Source organism: Protobothrops mucrosquamatus, unplaced genomic scaffold (genome assembly GCF_001527695.2).
Source record: "Protobothrops mucrosquamatus isolate PMUCROS unplaced genomic scaffold, P.Mucros_1.0 scaffold218, whole genome shotgun sequence".
Classification (NCBI taxonomy): Eukaryota; Metazoa; Chordata; class Lepidosauria; order Squamata; family Viperidae; genus Protobothrops; species Protobothrops mucrosquamatus.
Window position 1 is genome coordinate 1,158,551 of NW_015386571.1, and position 14,620 is coordinate 1,173,170.

General features: G+C 32.5%; 1 protein-coding gene across 1 annotated transcript in view; it reads right to left on the reverse strand.

Annotated features, from left to right (window-relative positions):
* The window catches only part of GPHN (gephyrin), a 189,448-nt gene that overhangs the window by 41,136 nt on the left and 133,692 nt on the right, over positions 1 to 14,620 (reverse strand). Inside the window, exon 10 of the mRNA XM_029283766.1 lies at positions 9,934 to 9,975. Coding sequence (XP_029139599.1) covers positions 9,934 to 9,975 — 42 coding nt within the window. The remainder of the gene's footprint in view (positions 1 to 9,933; positions 9,976 to 14,620) is intronic.

A 14,620-nucleotide genomic window follows, 5' to 3' on the forward strand; every position in this document is an offset into this window, starting at 1 on the left:
ATATATATATAAAAACTTTGGGAATAGGAAAATAAGAACCTGCCTCCCATATATTTCCAAATGTAATACATGAAAGAACTTCTGCCATTCCTTTTCTGTCCTCATGAACATCCTAGATATCTTATTGCAAAGCTTTATTTTGAAAAGTATATATTAAAGCACAAGAGGTAGAATGCAAGAAAAAAAGTCTTTATTTCCTACGTTTTTCTGAATATCCAAAGCATTATGAATCCTATATTACCAAAATGGTGCATGAACAACAATATGGCTGCTATTTATGTTATTCTAGTAATATCTGAAGAAAAGTGATTATACAGATAATTGATATGATTATTTTTGTCTATATTGCAATGATTTCCATTTTGAGACATTGCTAAATATAATAGGTCTTTCTTTAAAACAAGTATGTACAGGATTCTGCTGGCTCAACCCATTTTTCCATGGAAGTCTCTTCACAGAAAATAACATGTGCATGTCTTTTGTATTATAATTTTTTCTCTTTCCTTTGTTCTAAGTTCCAATTAGAAAAAGAGCTTTAGGCAAATTGTAACTACATTAGCGAAATATTTTTTTAAAAAAAGATGATCAACTGTTTCCATGGTTTTGAAGTTACATTTGTCCTTTTTTGAAAATGCTAAATAATAACTCCATAAAACTGAATATTAAATTACAAGGGAAAGTAAGAAATTGAAAGAGATGGAAAATAATGTATATATGATACCTATTAACAAAAAGGCCAACTATGATAGAGCTGAACTCTGCAACAGTGATAAATGTTAAGTTTTAAAAATCCATTTTCATCTTTCATATAAAGTCAAATAGCCTCTGAGTGTTATGGAAGAAATATTCATATTAAGCAGAAAAATTAAAACAAAAAGTTTTACCAAATCAAAAGTACAGTATAAGGAAGCTGAGGAAAAATGCTGAACATGTGCCTATAAATCCTTAGGAAAATTTCAAGAAATTACTTACCTTTACTATAGCATAACAAGATTAGCATAGAGTAAGTACAGTTAGAAGCTAAGAAGTCAAATAAAGTGCTATACAAAGTCAACGTAAAAAACTAATTCTTATAAACAATTTTTCAGTTCATGTATAATACAATACAGGGAACACTAATAACAAAACAAACCTTCCGACTGATTGAAAGCAATTTTTCAAGAACAGTAGAAAGGTGCAATTTACAGTAGAAAAATGCAATTTACAGAAAGGGTTACTATTCATCATCAAAAAGACATGCAATATGTAGAAGCGTCACTAGAACTCCAAGTCAGTGGACCTATACATACATACTGTATATAAATATATATAGAATATTAGCCAAGACAGAGCAAAATGTCATGGATTAGGTAAGCTATAATGAAGGAAGCAAGATAAACAAAGCACAGAAGCAATTATGATGTGAGAGTTATTTTTTTCTAACTAACATTAAAACATTAGATTTACTTTATAAACAGGAGATCCATCTATATAGCTCTCTTTCCAGGTTTGCATTAACCCAGAACATTTACTATTAGCAAATGACTGGTAGCCAGCACATTTTGCCTTGGCTGAGAAACTATGAAGGGTCAGCTCTGGTTAGTACAGGTTGGAACACCACTAGGAAATTCTAGCATCATAGAATAGATTCAGAGGCCAAAAATTATCCTGGAAGAAAGAAATGGAAAACCATTTCCATGACTATCTTAAGGACTATGGTAAAGAATATTTTATTGCAAATTTATTTTATTTTTTCATGAGTACTGAACTTAATAAAAAATATAAAATACCTCCTAAAATTATGATTTTTTTTTCTTTAGCTTAAAATTGTTAATTTAAATATAAGAGTTGTCTTTTGCAATGGCCACATTCATGCTTCAACATATTAATATTTGGGACCACATCTCTGACAGCTGTTATGGAAAATGTTCTTGAAGAACTACCAGCCGAATTCATTCAGCAATGATTGTTGCACAGCACTGAATGTTTTTGCAATAAAAATTTTTGCAAAAAAATTTAAAATAAAGTGCTGCTGGTTAATTGGAGAATTGATACAAGTCAGTGTGTGACACTGCTTTGGTAATGCCCCAAAAGCATTAAGTATAAATTTCAATAATGCATCAGAAGTATGTAATAATATATATCACATTGTTTATTATAAATATATATACAATACTATAAATATACTATATTATACAATAAATACTATAAATATATCTAGCACAGAGAAACTCATGAGAAGCTTGTTACATTTGCAGTTGAACATGGTGATCTGTAATTTCTGCAAAAAAAGAGAGTAAGAACCATTGTTCCTTTTTTGTGAAATCCTACCCAAATAAAACATATCCTGAAATTATTGGACTCTCTTCCAAAATTAGAAAATAAAAATGTTTCAGTGCTAAAACTGCCTCATATGGATGATAAACCAATTTTTATAACTTTCATCCATTGGACTAATGACAGCACTGCAATCATTGGCTGCTTTCTATAGAGAAGAATCCTTGCTGATTAATTATAACACGACCAAGAATATGATCTTAAAAATAAAGTCTAAGAAGACAAACTGGATCACTAAAGAGCATACAATCAAATAAGTGGCATCTTTTAAACATTTGTAGATGATTTATTATTAACCATCAGCCTGAAACTGACAGTTACACAAAATGCTCAGGCAAGTGCTGAGTCTGTTGTCCTATGAGGCACATACCATGTTACCATATTGAGTTTATTCTAAGTTTCTGAGAAAAGTAGTTCTCAGTGGTCCTTCATATGAAACAGTGGTTACTTCCAAACAAAATTATAATCAAGCATACAATATAGCTAATTTCTGCTGGTAATAATAGATAGAAAACACATGCTTCTGATTTAATCTATACTTTAAAATCTTTTGTTTAGTTATTTTTAAATTTGATTAGAAGTTAGACTCCTATGCCATCAATGCTTTAGACACTACTGCCTTTTTGTTATGTAGTATTTGCTGAAAACCACAAGATAAAAGTTGATTGCTTGATTTTAATGACTGTTTTATGTGTGTTTTCTTGTATGTGTATGTGTATATTTGATAATTTTTGCCTTAGAAATCTGCCTATAATATCTTAAGTAAATAAATAATAAACTCCTCACAGGGACCTAAATCAGTAGTGCCTCTTATTTTGAAATGCAACATTTTTCACATGTCCAGATGCAGAGTATGATATAGACATGTTAGTGTTTAAACCACAGCACTACTTAATGTATGAATGATGTTGATGGAAACAACTTTCTTCCATGTAGAAATTTCAAGTATAGAGTTATTCAAATAACCATAAAAAGTTTCAAGAACTTCCTGCATTGAATCTGAAAAGGCTTAGCAGAGCCATCCCTCAAATGTAAACACTGTATCAGTCACAGGTTTACAATTTACCCATTGGAGAGAAAATAAATATATTTTACTTTTTAAAATGTCAGCTGATTCATATGTGTACGTTCTCTAATAAGTTGAAATGTAAAAAGGATTTCAGAAAGTGAGAAATATTCACAGAAAGGAATATGCAGACTAAATAATTGATAGAAAAAAAATGATCAAAAACAAATAGTTGATAAAAACAAAAAAATGAAACTAACGCAAGTTGCATAGTTATTTTCTTTTTAACAACTTGTAGTATCTCCTTCCTCAAGAGAAAGAAGGCACCATCTTCTTCATTTTATACTACCACTACTTTATCCTTCTGAAGAAAACTAGCACACATGATTTAATAATGATAGAATTGATAGATAAGGAAGTTCAATTTTCACCCTGTATTAGTCATGTTTGTAGATGAAATATTTGAATTCTGTTCAAATAGCTAGATAAAAGTTTTGATAACTTGTATTCCCCTTGTTTCCTTGTAACAGAGCTTGCTAAAAGAAGTAATATAGGATGTTATTGAAAAATGTATTCTATATTCTATTCTTTTGGGTTTCATCTAGAGTGTATTCAAATTATCTACTAGAGAAGAAATTTTTTTATTGATACTATGAAAAATTAAATGATGAATAATGTGAAAAATGGACTTGTTGCAAAACAATTCTGCCCATTTACCAACCCCCCCAACTTTTATATATTTCTTTCGAAACAGTGTTCAGATTGAAGCTTTAGTCTGCATTAATACTTCCAAATTATATCATAATTTAATTGGCATTATGTATCAATTATTAGTGAATGATTCCTCTTCAGTATAGACATAAAATTAATGCTTGATCTGAAAAAGAATAGCATTTGAGATATGAACAGAAATGAGACCAAATCTACATAAAGCATAATTAAGATATGCTGTGGACTAGATGAACTGGCTAGCATATATGCTAGATTTTTGGAATAAGCTATTATGAGGAATGTAATATGCTAAACTTGTCTAAAATATTACCTGAAAGAAATGACTTGTAATATAGAAAATAAATTTCAGTACAGTATTCCACAAACAGTACTAAAATAAAGTTAAGGAGAAACAACATGCAGTATATCTTCTGATCAAGCAAACCTTGATTAAAGGCCTAAGCATGGAAAGACAGAAGTAAAAAGTGCTTCTGTCTTAAAAAGAGTTTTAATTCTGAAAAACAGTGTGCAAATAGTCAAATGTGATTTGATAAAAAAATCTCTAAGATTCACTTAGTTCCTTGCTGAAATGTTAATGAGTAAGAAATTTCAATGTGTTCAAGTAGTTGTATAGGATCAGAAAGAGAAATTTATATGATGGTTTTATGAGAAAAAAGGCCATAGCATTAAAATAAATAAACTAATATAGAGAAGACTTTTGTCTGTGATAGAAGAGAGCCAAAAGATCATTTAATTTAAAATGTGTTCTATGTCAGAGTATCTCGATGAGATAGAATATAAATCTCACAAAAAGACAATGATTACTAACAGAATTATTTTACATATCCTTACTAATTCCACATAGTGAAAGAAAATGACAACCTTAAATGATGAGTTGTAAGTTAAGAATAATTTTCACACTACATTGCCTGTCCCAAAGGTACTTTTTCAAAAGACAACTAGACTTTCTTTGTTTTTCTTTGAAGACATTTCGCTTCTTTAATTCTGACTGAATGGTGGAGAATGGAAGGATTTATATTCCTTGCAGTCATCTGATCATTAGCAAACTTTCTGGGAATCGTTGAGGCCACTTGGAGGTTTATCTGTGTCCTCAGGGTCACCTAAATAGTGCAAATGGATGTGGAACCTTCTTGGAAATGCTGAAAGGACTGTGTTGTAAACAGGAGATAGGTGGTGTCATATCCCTCCCCCTCTATTGAGAGAGGTCTGTTCATCTTAATGTAGATGGCTCTTTGACCCCTCCTTTAATCCAGCAGTCCTCTCTATCCAGAATATTTTAAATTGCTTTTATAATATATTTAGTGAAAACGTACTTATATAGCTGTTCTTTCTCACAAAATCTCACTACAATTCCTTGTTCCTCATTGAAAAAATATTGGCCAAGTTCAAAGAACTGTACAATAGTTCCATTGGTCCAAGATAATTAATTTTGGTTAATACCACAGAGCAATGTTCCACCCTCATGATCTCATAAAGCAAAGCATATTCCTCTGAAACTGGGGGATGTTCAAAAGCATTTTACACGACACAAGGATGTGTTGCCCAAGGAAGAAGTGCCACAAGTTAAGTAAAACTAATCAGTATATTAGATGTTTTTGTTCCCACACTGATTAATTATCAAATAAAAAATGTGTACAAAAGAATAATGTATTTTCCTAAAAGAGAAATCTTACTCATCCCCTTCAATTAAAACAGAACCAAGTTATTGATTGCAGTTATAATTTTTTAATTTCATTACATTCATGGAAGCATTCTTCAGAAAAAAATCACATTATTAAGATGATGTTGCAAAGTCTAAATATTAGTTTTAGAGAAATACAATTGCTTTGCAATGTAAGAACAAAACAAAACACTGGATTATAAGGATTTGCTTTAAGGCTCTTCATTTTTGGATTTTGCTTATTGTTTCACAAGGTCTTCTTTATAATGTGCTATACTTAACAATATTTGAAAAATATATATTACCTTTTCTGTGAAAGATTTAGAAATATAGATCTTGGTATTTGGCAAACTCCAAATTTTAAAGGCTGTCTGAATTAGAGGTATTAACATTTTTTTAAAAAATGGTTGCATGCTCTTTATAATGTACTGTAATTAACATTCTTTATAAATGCCGCAGTTAGAAATGGATGTACTAGTGCCTACCATTCCTTTTGATTTGCCTCTTTAATATGATTTTGAAAGAAACATTTACAATATGTGTAATTTTGACAGAAGTCCCCTTTTTCTATACATTTAGGGAACTACTAAATTATTCAAGCATTGATAGTTATCTGTAAAAAATTTTCTAATAGCTACATGACATTCATACCCTTAAGTCCAACTGTTTTTATATAATTTACTGTAGTCTCCTACAATCTAAAACTATAAAAGGTTTAATTATGTAGATTAAATTAGCAACCAAGAATGTTTAATAATACTGCTTGTTATGCATTTGCATGAAATTACACTTCCAAGGATCTGAAAGAACTAATGAGGAAAAAGATATAAGAAAAATATAAAAAATAAGAATAAAGAGAAGTATATTAAAATATAAGAAAAACTAGATGCAAAAGGTATGTATCTAATAATGCAAGATTTCCTCAAATAGTGTTCATTAGACGGACCAAAAAAAGACTATATGCATCACCAGATGTCTTTAGAGAATGGGTATATTTTAGATACAAGACTCTTACAGAATGATACATTTATATTTAAAAAAATATTAAAAATTATTCTTTTTCTGTTCTAGTTCAAACAAAGTATGAAACTCATTTGAAATGCTTCTTTTCTTCCCAGAGCTTCAGTTTTCAGGAAAATCATATTAAATGATTTATATTCCAAATGTCATGAAATTAGCTTCACCAACCCTGATTTTGAGAGAGGTGCCAATTCTTCAAAACACAAAATCAATGAAACTGAGATTTGAAAAAACAAGGTGAATATATTTTGATTTCTCAGATCACCAGTATTGAAGCAGGAAATGTTCCCTATTGATAAATGTTAGAACTCCTAAACGTTAAACTATACGTAAAATACAGTAGTTAGGTGTTCGAGTGGAATTGGGGAGAGAGAGAGACCTAGATTCAAATATTCATTCAGTGTGGAGCTCAGGTGATTTTTGGTTAGTACTGTTTCTCAATGCTGCTGCTCTGAGCACAAAATAAGAGGAGATACTATGTATGCCATCTTGAGGCCCCTGAGATGAATATGTAATTTTGTTTATTGATACCAGCTGATCTGTCATTGACTCTTGTGTCCTATTTAAAATACTGACCTGTCATATACCATTAACCTCACTCAAACAGTGTGTGAAAGTTGTGGTTTGTCAGTGTTTGTCTTTGGCTTCTATTATTTAGACATATATGGGCAATCACAATTGTAAATCCACTACAGCAGTAATGAAATACAACATAATGACCCTAGCTAAATTAATAATAAATTTCCTTTAATCTCCTCTTATATTAGACAACTTATTGTTAAGGCTATTAGGAGATTTTTAGGAGATATCTAAGTAGAAAAATAAAGTTTCAGAATGACAAGATTCAAGTCTACTTTATGAATAAAAGCTGCATGGTATACTATATAACTGTCCATGATAGCTTCATTAGAACCAATAACTGTCCATCAAAATAAATAAAGTGTATTATGTAGCTTCTGCTCTTGACTACCTGGGATTGTCAATAATTGATATTTTTATTTATTTAATGTTATGGTCAAAGACTAAAGGAAACATACCAAAGGCAGGAAAGAAACTATAGAATGAGGTATAGAATAAAATATACAGACACAATATCAAAGTTATTAAGACAGCCAAACACATGCCTAAGTTATCCAGTAATTTTCATAAAAATTAGGCCACCTTCTGATCTCAGGAAGAACTTACAATAGAAAATGAATTATTTCAATTTTAATTGTTCACTGCAAGCAATGGACAATATGCATGTGATGCATGACTAAGCAGTGCATTCCCAGCCACATACAAGTGTGTATAATGAGGTAAGGGTGTGGGTAGGACATTGAGGATAGTGGCAAAAATATTTTTCAAACATACTTTCACATTTTTTATGGGCCACCATTCTATATTTTGAGAAGAATGGTATAATGACTTTTTGTATTACAATTTGGCACATCTGCTATATCTTCAAGTAAAAAATAGTATGCCACAATATAGAACTAAAATTCAAAAAATCTAAGGGGAGGAGCTTTATTCTCACCCAAACTATTTATTATATAATGCCATTAAACTTTTTCATAGTGGTTATATTAAATATCCATTATATTTATTTTTATTTTATTTGTATCTGCTTTTATTATTTTTACAAATAATTCAAGGCGGCAAAATATCCAACATACCTTCATCCTATTTTCCCCAGAACAACCACCTGTAAAATGAGTTAGACTGAGAGAGGGTGTCACTGCTAATCTTATGCATACACCAGATATAATAGTAAAATTCAAGCATTGTAATGACTGTTCCTATTATAAGCATTATGAATTGATATATTGGAATTGGAATTGGCAGCAAAAGCACTCAAGATACATAGTGCTATATGATATTAAATGAAGAGGAGTTAACATAAATTGCCTGATACTGAAAACTGTTTTAATATATTCTCTTATGATAAGAACAAATATGCTCTTTACCAAAAGATTGCCATTACATCTACAATTCTAAAATTAACAAACTCTGGATAGATGGTTTAGTCTCACCTCAGTGGGGTCCCAAAACAGTACCATCTATTTACTCTTATGGATTACTAAGTCACACTGGTAGACAATCCAGACATCTCTTTCTAGAGCTTTTCTAATTCCACTGGAATTTCAAATATTATAATGTATCTGTACTCCATCCTATGGCCCTTCCTGATGATATAAAACCCTACATTTTCAATCCATAGTTACCCAGTGCACCTCCTGACCTTCTCTGTCTCCATAAAGAACATGAATAAGTGAGCAGATATTTAAGCACAGGGTAGATTTATGGATAATTTGTTGTGACATGGCTAAATATCTTGCAAGATGTCAAGCACAGCAGCAGGCTTAGTTAGAATGGGAAAAAAAAGAGTGAGAGTAGTAACTTTGGGAATGTTCTCTGTGTTTGCAAAACTGCATGCAGAAAGTATTTGTATATCCAAAAGAAAAAATGTAGCGAGATCTTAGACATTATTTTTATAGTAATCATTTTGTGACTATGTTGGATGCGTGATAAATTTGTTAGTACAAAACTCTTCCAGAACAGTATTAAATACAAGATATTTTTCCATTCTTTTCATTCCAATAATAGTTATCAGGGAAACATGATTTGTGGATGCTTCTAGAAAATTCCAGTTGCTGAAAAGCTTCTTCCATTTTTTTCTATTCCATTGAATAAAAGTCAATGAAAGAGCAATTATTTCACTTTTCCTCCAATCTCATTTATGAAACAGATAAAACTTCAAAGTCATACATGAAAATACAATTATTGAATTCTATAACCTATTTCTGAAAGACCTGACTATTAAAAAAATCCAACAAACATTTAATTAATTAATTTCAATGAATTATATGGCCACCCATCTCAAAGCAGTGACTACGGATGGATTACAAAATTATATAGTATTGACTTTCTGCATAAAAAAAACTTTTCTTTAAAAAAACTGCACAGAATTTTGGTTTGTATGCAATTATACAATATTATTATAGACTATAAAAAGATACTGCAATTAAATATTGTTCAGTGGTTGATTGGTATTAAACTAAGCTGGACATGGTTGCAAGGTGAGCATGCATAATAAATCCACAAGGTGATTTTTTCTCTCTCACTTCTGCATGGGGAAAGCCAGATGAAATAAATAGATTTAAATCAAAGGGTGATGAATGAAGAAACTGTACTATGAAAGAACACGTGCAAAGTATACCTCAGAAACACTATAGGTGGATGAGCACGAAGGGAGCCGAGCCTGGTTATGCAGTGGGGAAAAGAAAACATTGTTAAAAAAGAGGTGATGACATAATAAGGGTCTTAAAATGTTTTCTGTTTAGGTGGTTCCAGCACTGAGACATAGCAGAGGTTTTGTGTGTTCTACAAATTAGATTTCTGATATAAAAATATTTTATAGATTAAGCCATTTAAGATAGCGAAAAGTCAGGAGTCTGGTAGCCATTTTTCTGACTAACAATTGTATTGAGCTGCAGCTCACTTCATCAAATATATAAAGTGGTTAATTGGTGCAATTAAATTGGAGTGTTTTTTTTTATCACAGACTAAGATGGCTTTCCATCTACAATGCCATTTAAAATAGAATATTTAAATATGAATATTTTAGGACTATAATTATATATAATTAATTCAACTGTTAATTCATATTTGTAACAAATATGGATTTTCAAAATGTGAGCTAAATTCCATAAAATTTACCTTAAATTTTATTAAAACAAGTTCTGTAAATTAATCTGAACTTTTTAAGAAGTGAGCTATCAGAAAACTATACATGAATCTCATTTTTGCAAAAGTAAATCCCACTTATTTGACAGAAAGCATTTTTGGTAAATAGAACAGCAGTTCTAATTTCTCCATAAACTCTTCTTTATGAATCAACCAATGCATTTTATGTCTTCTTATGTTCAGTTCAGGACAAGGTTCACATAATCCAAAACGCTTTTTCCAATAATCCAAGCAACTTGGTTATATCACTGGCTGATGTTTTCTTCTATCTATTTGTGGAGCTAAACAAGTATATTCCAGTGCATACAAACTCAATTCATATATAATCACAGCTTACTATAACATGCCTGGAATTGCCATGGTCACATTTTCATACTTTCACGCTCATACTCAAACAAATGCTTTCTGGTACTTTGTGCTAGTTTTGTTGATAAAGATAGAAATAATTTAGTTATCACAAGAACGTTTCTCACAGAAAGAAAGGATGGGGCAGGCTTTATCAATGGTATCTTGAAGGGAGGACTCAGAAAGGATTCTGGGCAGAAGAAAGGTGGAGGAAGATTGGAATAATGATAATAGCAAGCAAATAAATCGAATTAGACAACTCTGATTGTTGAAGTTGGGTTATTGGTTTTAGTAAAAACAAAACAAAACAATAAGCAACACTATTTTGCACTACTGCGAGTTCTTGTTTGAAAGTAGTTCTGGAAATAACTGCTGAAGGGAGCTCCTGGGCACTATGTGGAGAATCATGCAGAAGACCAGAAAGGGAAAAACTTCATAAGGACATGTCCATCCAATGCAGGAAGCTCTTGATGGAGGTAAAAATGATGAACAAAAAGAAGCACAAATGTTTTACTAGGCAGAGAAAAGCCAGCTACCATACTGAGAAACAGAAAATGTCCACCAATTTGTGGAAACCCTTCCTTTTTAAAGTTAGGAAGAAGATAAGGCCAGATGGAGTATAATGCTCACATTTATTTTATTTATTTGTCAAGTTTCCCATCTCATCCTCATTACCATGTTTAACTGATACTATAGCTGGCAAATATGTGTGTGTTTGTGTTGAGTTACTTTGGGCTCAAATCTTGAATACAGAGAAAACCTTGCAATTTAAAAGGCTTTGTTGTTTCATTTTTTCTAAGCTTGAATGAGAGGGAAGAATTCACAGTGGAATGCAATGTTGTTGATTGTTATCAAGTGAGACTAAGAAAATGAAACTTCTTACCACGTATTTAGGCTAAAAACCTCAAAGAGATTTCTTGTATTGAACACTGTCAAATCCTATAAACCCAAAAGCTGTTCCAGTGACATTTACCAAATATGGAAGGGGAAAAATCATACTGACTAAAACTTATAAACATTGTTCTGTGTATAATTTCATTAGGCAATATAGGAATATTATTTGTGAAGTCTGACAAAGTTTGAAGCCAGACTTTGTGAAGTTTGCACAATTGATGTAACATATAAAGTTGCATACCAATTTCTGCATCTTTAATTAAATTTTAAGTAATATGTTATCTATTATCTGATCAATAAAAATGTTAGGTGACTAATATGGGATGGCATGAATTGAAAAGGAAACATTTGAAGAGATAAGGGCAAAACGTAAAACTCACTACTAGAAGGGAGACGTGGTCACAGTAGTGCCAATCTATTCTGAAGGCACGTGTTCATAAGATAGTGCTGGGATGCTACTGCATTATTGGCTATCTTTCTTGCTTTTGAATACCTCCATGTAGCCAGCAATGGATCAATGTTTGATCACTGTAGGGAGGGGGATGGGGAGTGGTTGTAAAATCTTTCTGTAAAGATTATTTGAATCCTCGGGGGGATGAGAAACATAGGGCTTTAAGTTGTGTGGGGGATGTTCTTCCATTCTGATAAGAAGGATTAAAGTGTGTTTTTTTTAAAGCTAAGTAGCTGCAGTCAACTGACAGCTTGGATGTGCTTAGCAATCTGACTATTTTTCTATTCATAAATCTGACCAAAATTTTATAGGAAAATTATTAAATAATGAAAAAGAAGAAGAAATGTAGTGATAACCAACTCCAAAGATGATTCTGGTGGACTCATCCCTCTCCTGTCCACCCCACTCCACAAGACCATTACTAACAACAGTCCTGAGCAAAGGATCCCTGAAGACAGAAGGGAAAAGGTAGATGTTACTGATCAAGGTATCTGCTCAGGTAAACTCTTCACACAACTCCAAAAGCTATATAAAGAGTTCCTTTATGGCAGAGGTCCCCAACCCTTTGGGCACCAGGGACCGGTTTGGTGGAGAGAGGTTTTTCCACAGACCGGAGGGTGCGTGGTTTTGTGTGCTGCCTGCATCCCATGGATGGGGTTTTGCTTGTTTGTGCGGACCAGTTGCTGGCATGCCACAGCCCGGTTCTGGTCCATGGACCGGGGATTAGGGACCCCTGCCTTATGGGAAGATTCTATAATTTTAAAAATAAAATAAAATTTACTATAATTTTTATAATGAATTTTAGCTATCTTGAAAGTATTGTTATCCTGAAAATTGGAAGATAATATTAATTTACTGAAACTTCTGGGAATTTTGCTTAACCCCTCAAATTATTATTCCCCCCACTCCTCTACCTGTGAGGAATGAAGCTGCAGTGAATCTCTACATAGAATAACTGAGGGAGTTCATTCTGAAAACTGGGTAAAGACTTACATGCAAACAAAAGATACCTTCTAATTCCATTAAAGTAAGTAAATTTATAACACCTAAGAAGACATTTTGGAATGAATTAGGCCAAACAACTGGATAACAACCTGAATGAGGATGGGTCATATACAGCTCATATGGTTCCTGAATACAGTGCTGCTTATAAAAGTTACATCAGTAGGCAGAAGCATTCATTCATTCATTCATTCATTCTCCACCATAGTTATGTTATGAACCTTGGAAGCGAACATAATAAAAAAAAATCCTGGCTAAGGATTAAAAAAAAAGAAAAAAGAAGGAAACGATATATGGTAAACTAAAAAAAACAATCCAGTGAAATGAGACACATTTCACTTCCATGATCATTTATAATCAGTCAACAAGATAGTAAACTGAGATGATGCCTTCTCAATTTATAAGTGCTCTTGGAAGGGTTTGGATTTAAACTATTCTCTAAAGATCATCAGCACATCTAATTTCCACCGCGAGACTGTTCCAATAGATAAATGATGCCAACTTAAGGTAGTGCCTCCTAGTTCATCTCCTCTCATATTCCAAGAAGGGCATTATTAGCTGTATTCTTAATTGTTGGCAGGCAACTTTCTAGTTGAGGAATGCAATTCCAGGATACCTAACTGCCAAATCATATAGAAATCTGGAGTTATCTTAGCTTTATGCCTCAGGCAGCGAAAGGAGGCCTTAGCTACACATCTCTTAGACCAGAGGTCCCCAACCTTTTGGGCACCAGGGACCAGTTACGTGGAGAGAGGTTTTTCCACAGACCGGAGGGGGTGTGGTTTTGTGTGCTGCCTGCATCCCATGGATGGGGCTTTACTTGTTTGTGTGGACTGGTTGCTGGCATGCCGCGGCCCGGTACCAGTCCACAGTCTGGGGGTTGGGGACCCCTGTCTTAGACTACTGGAGAAGTTAGGAATCTTTTCAGACCCAATAGACAATTCACAAGAGTTAAAATTTAGTGAAATTTTGCAATCATGAGGAATTCCATTTTTTTACCAGGGTTTTTATTTATTTTGTGGGGCTGCAGGCACTATTAAAGATACAGAATATGTCCTGGATCCAGATTGTCACTCTAGGACTATTGCGATGCTCTCTTTGATTACTTTTTTCTGAAATAATCTCCAAATGTAACCAAATAGATAGGCTTCCATCACAAATTCATTCATAATACTTGCAGACCTCTTACTGCCTGATGATAATGATGTGCTTCTAAGTTGGTATTAACTCTTGGCCACTGCATAATCTTTTTTCAGGATCTAAATGCCTATGCATTATACGAAATTGTGAAGGATTTATGTATAAGTATTTTATTTATTCATTCATCAAATTTATATGACTATACATTTCACAAACAAGGGATTCTGGCCAGTGTATTGCTGAACTACAATTCATAGCTTCCCTGACTACTAGTCATATCTGTAGTTCTGTTTCCAAATTACCTAGATTGTAGGAAGGTGGTTTGCCA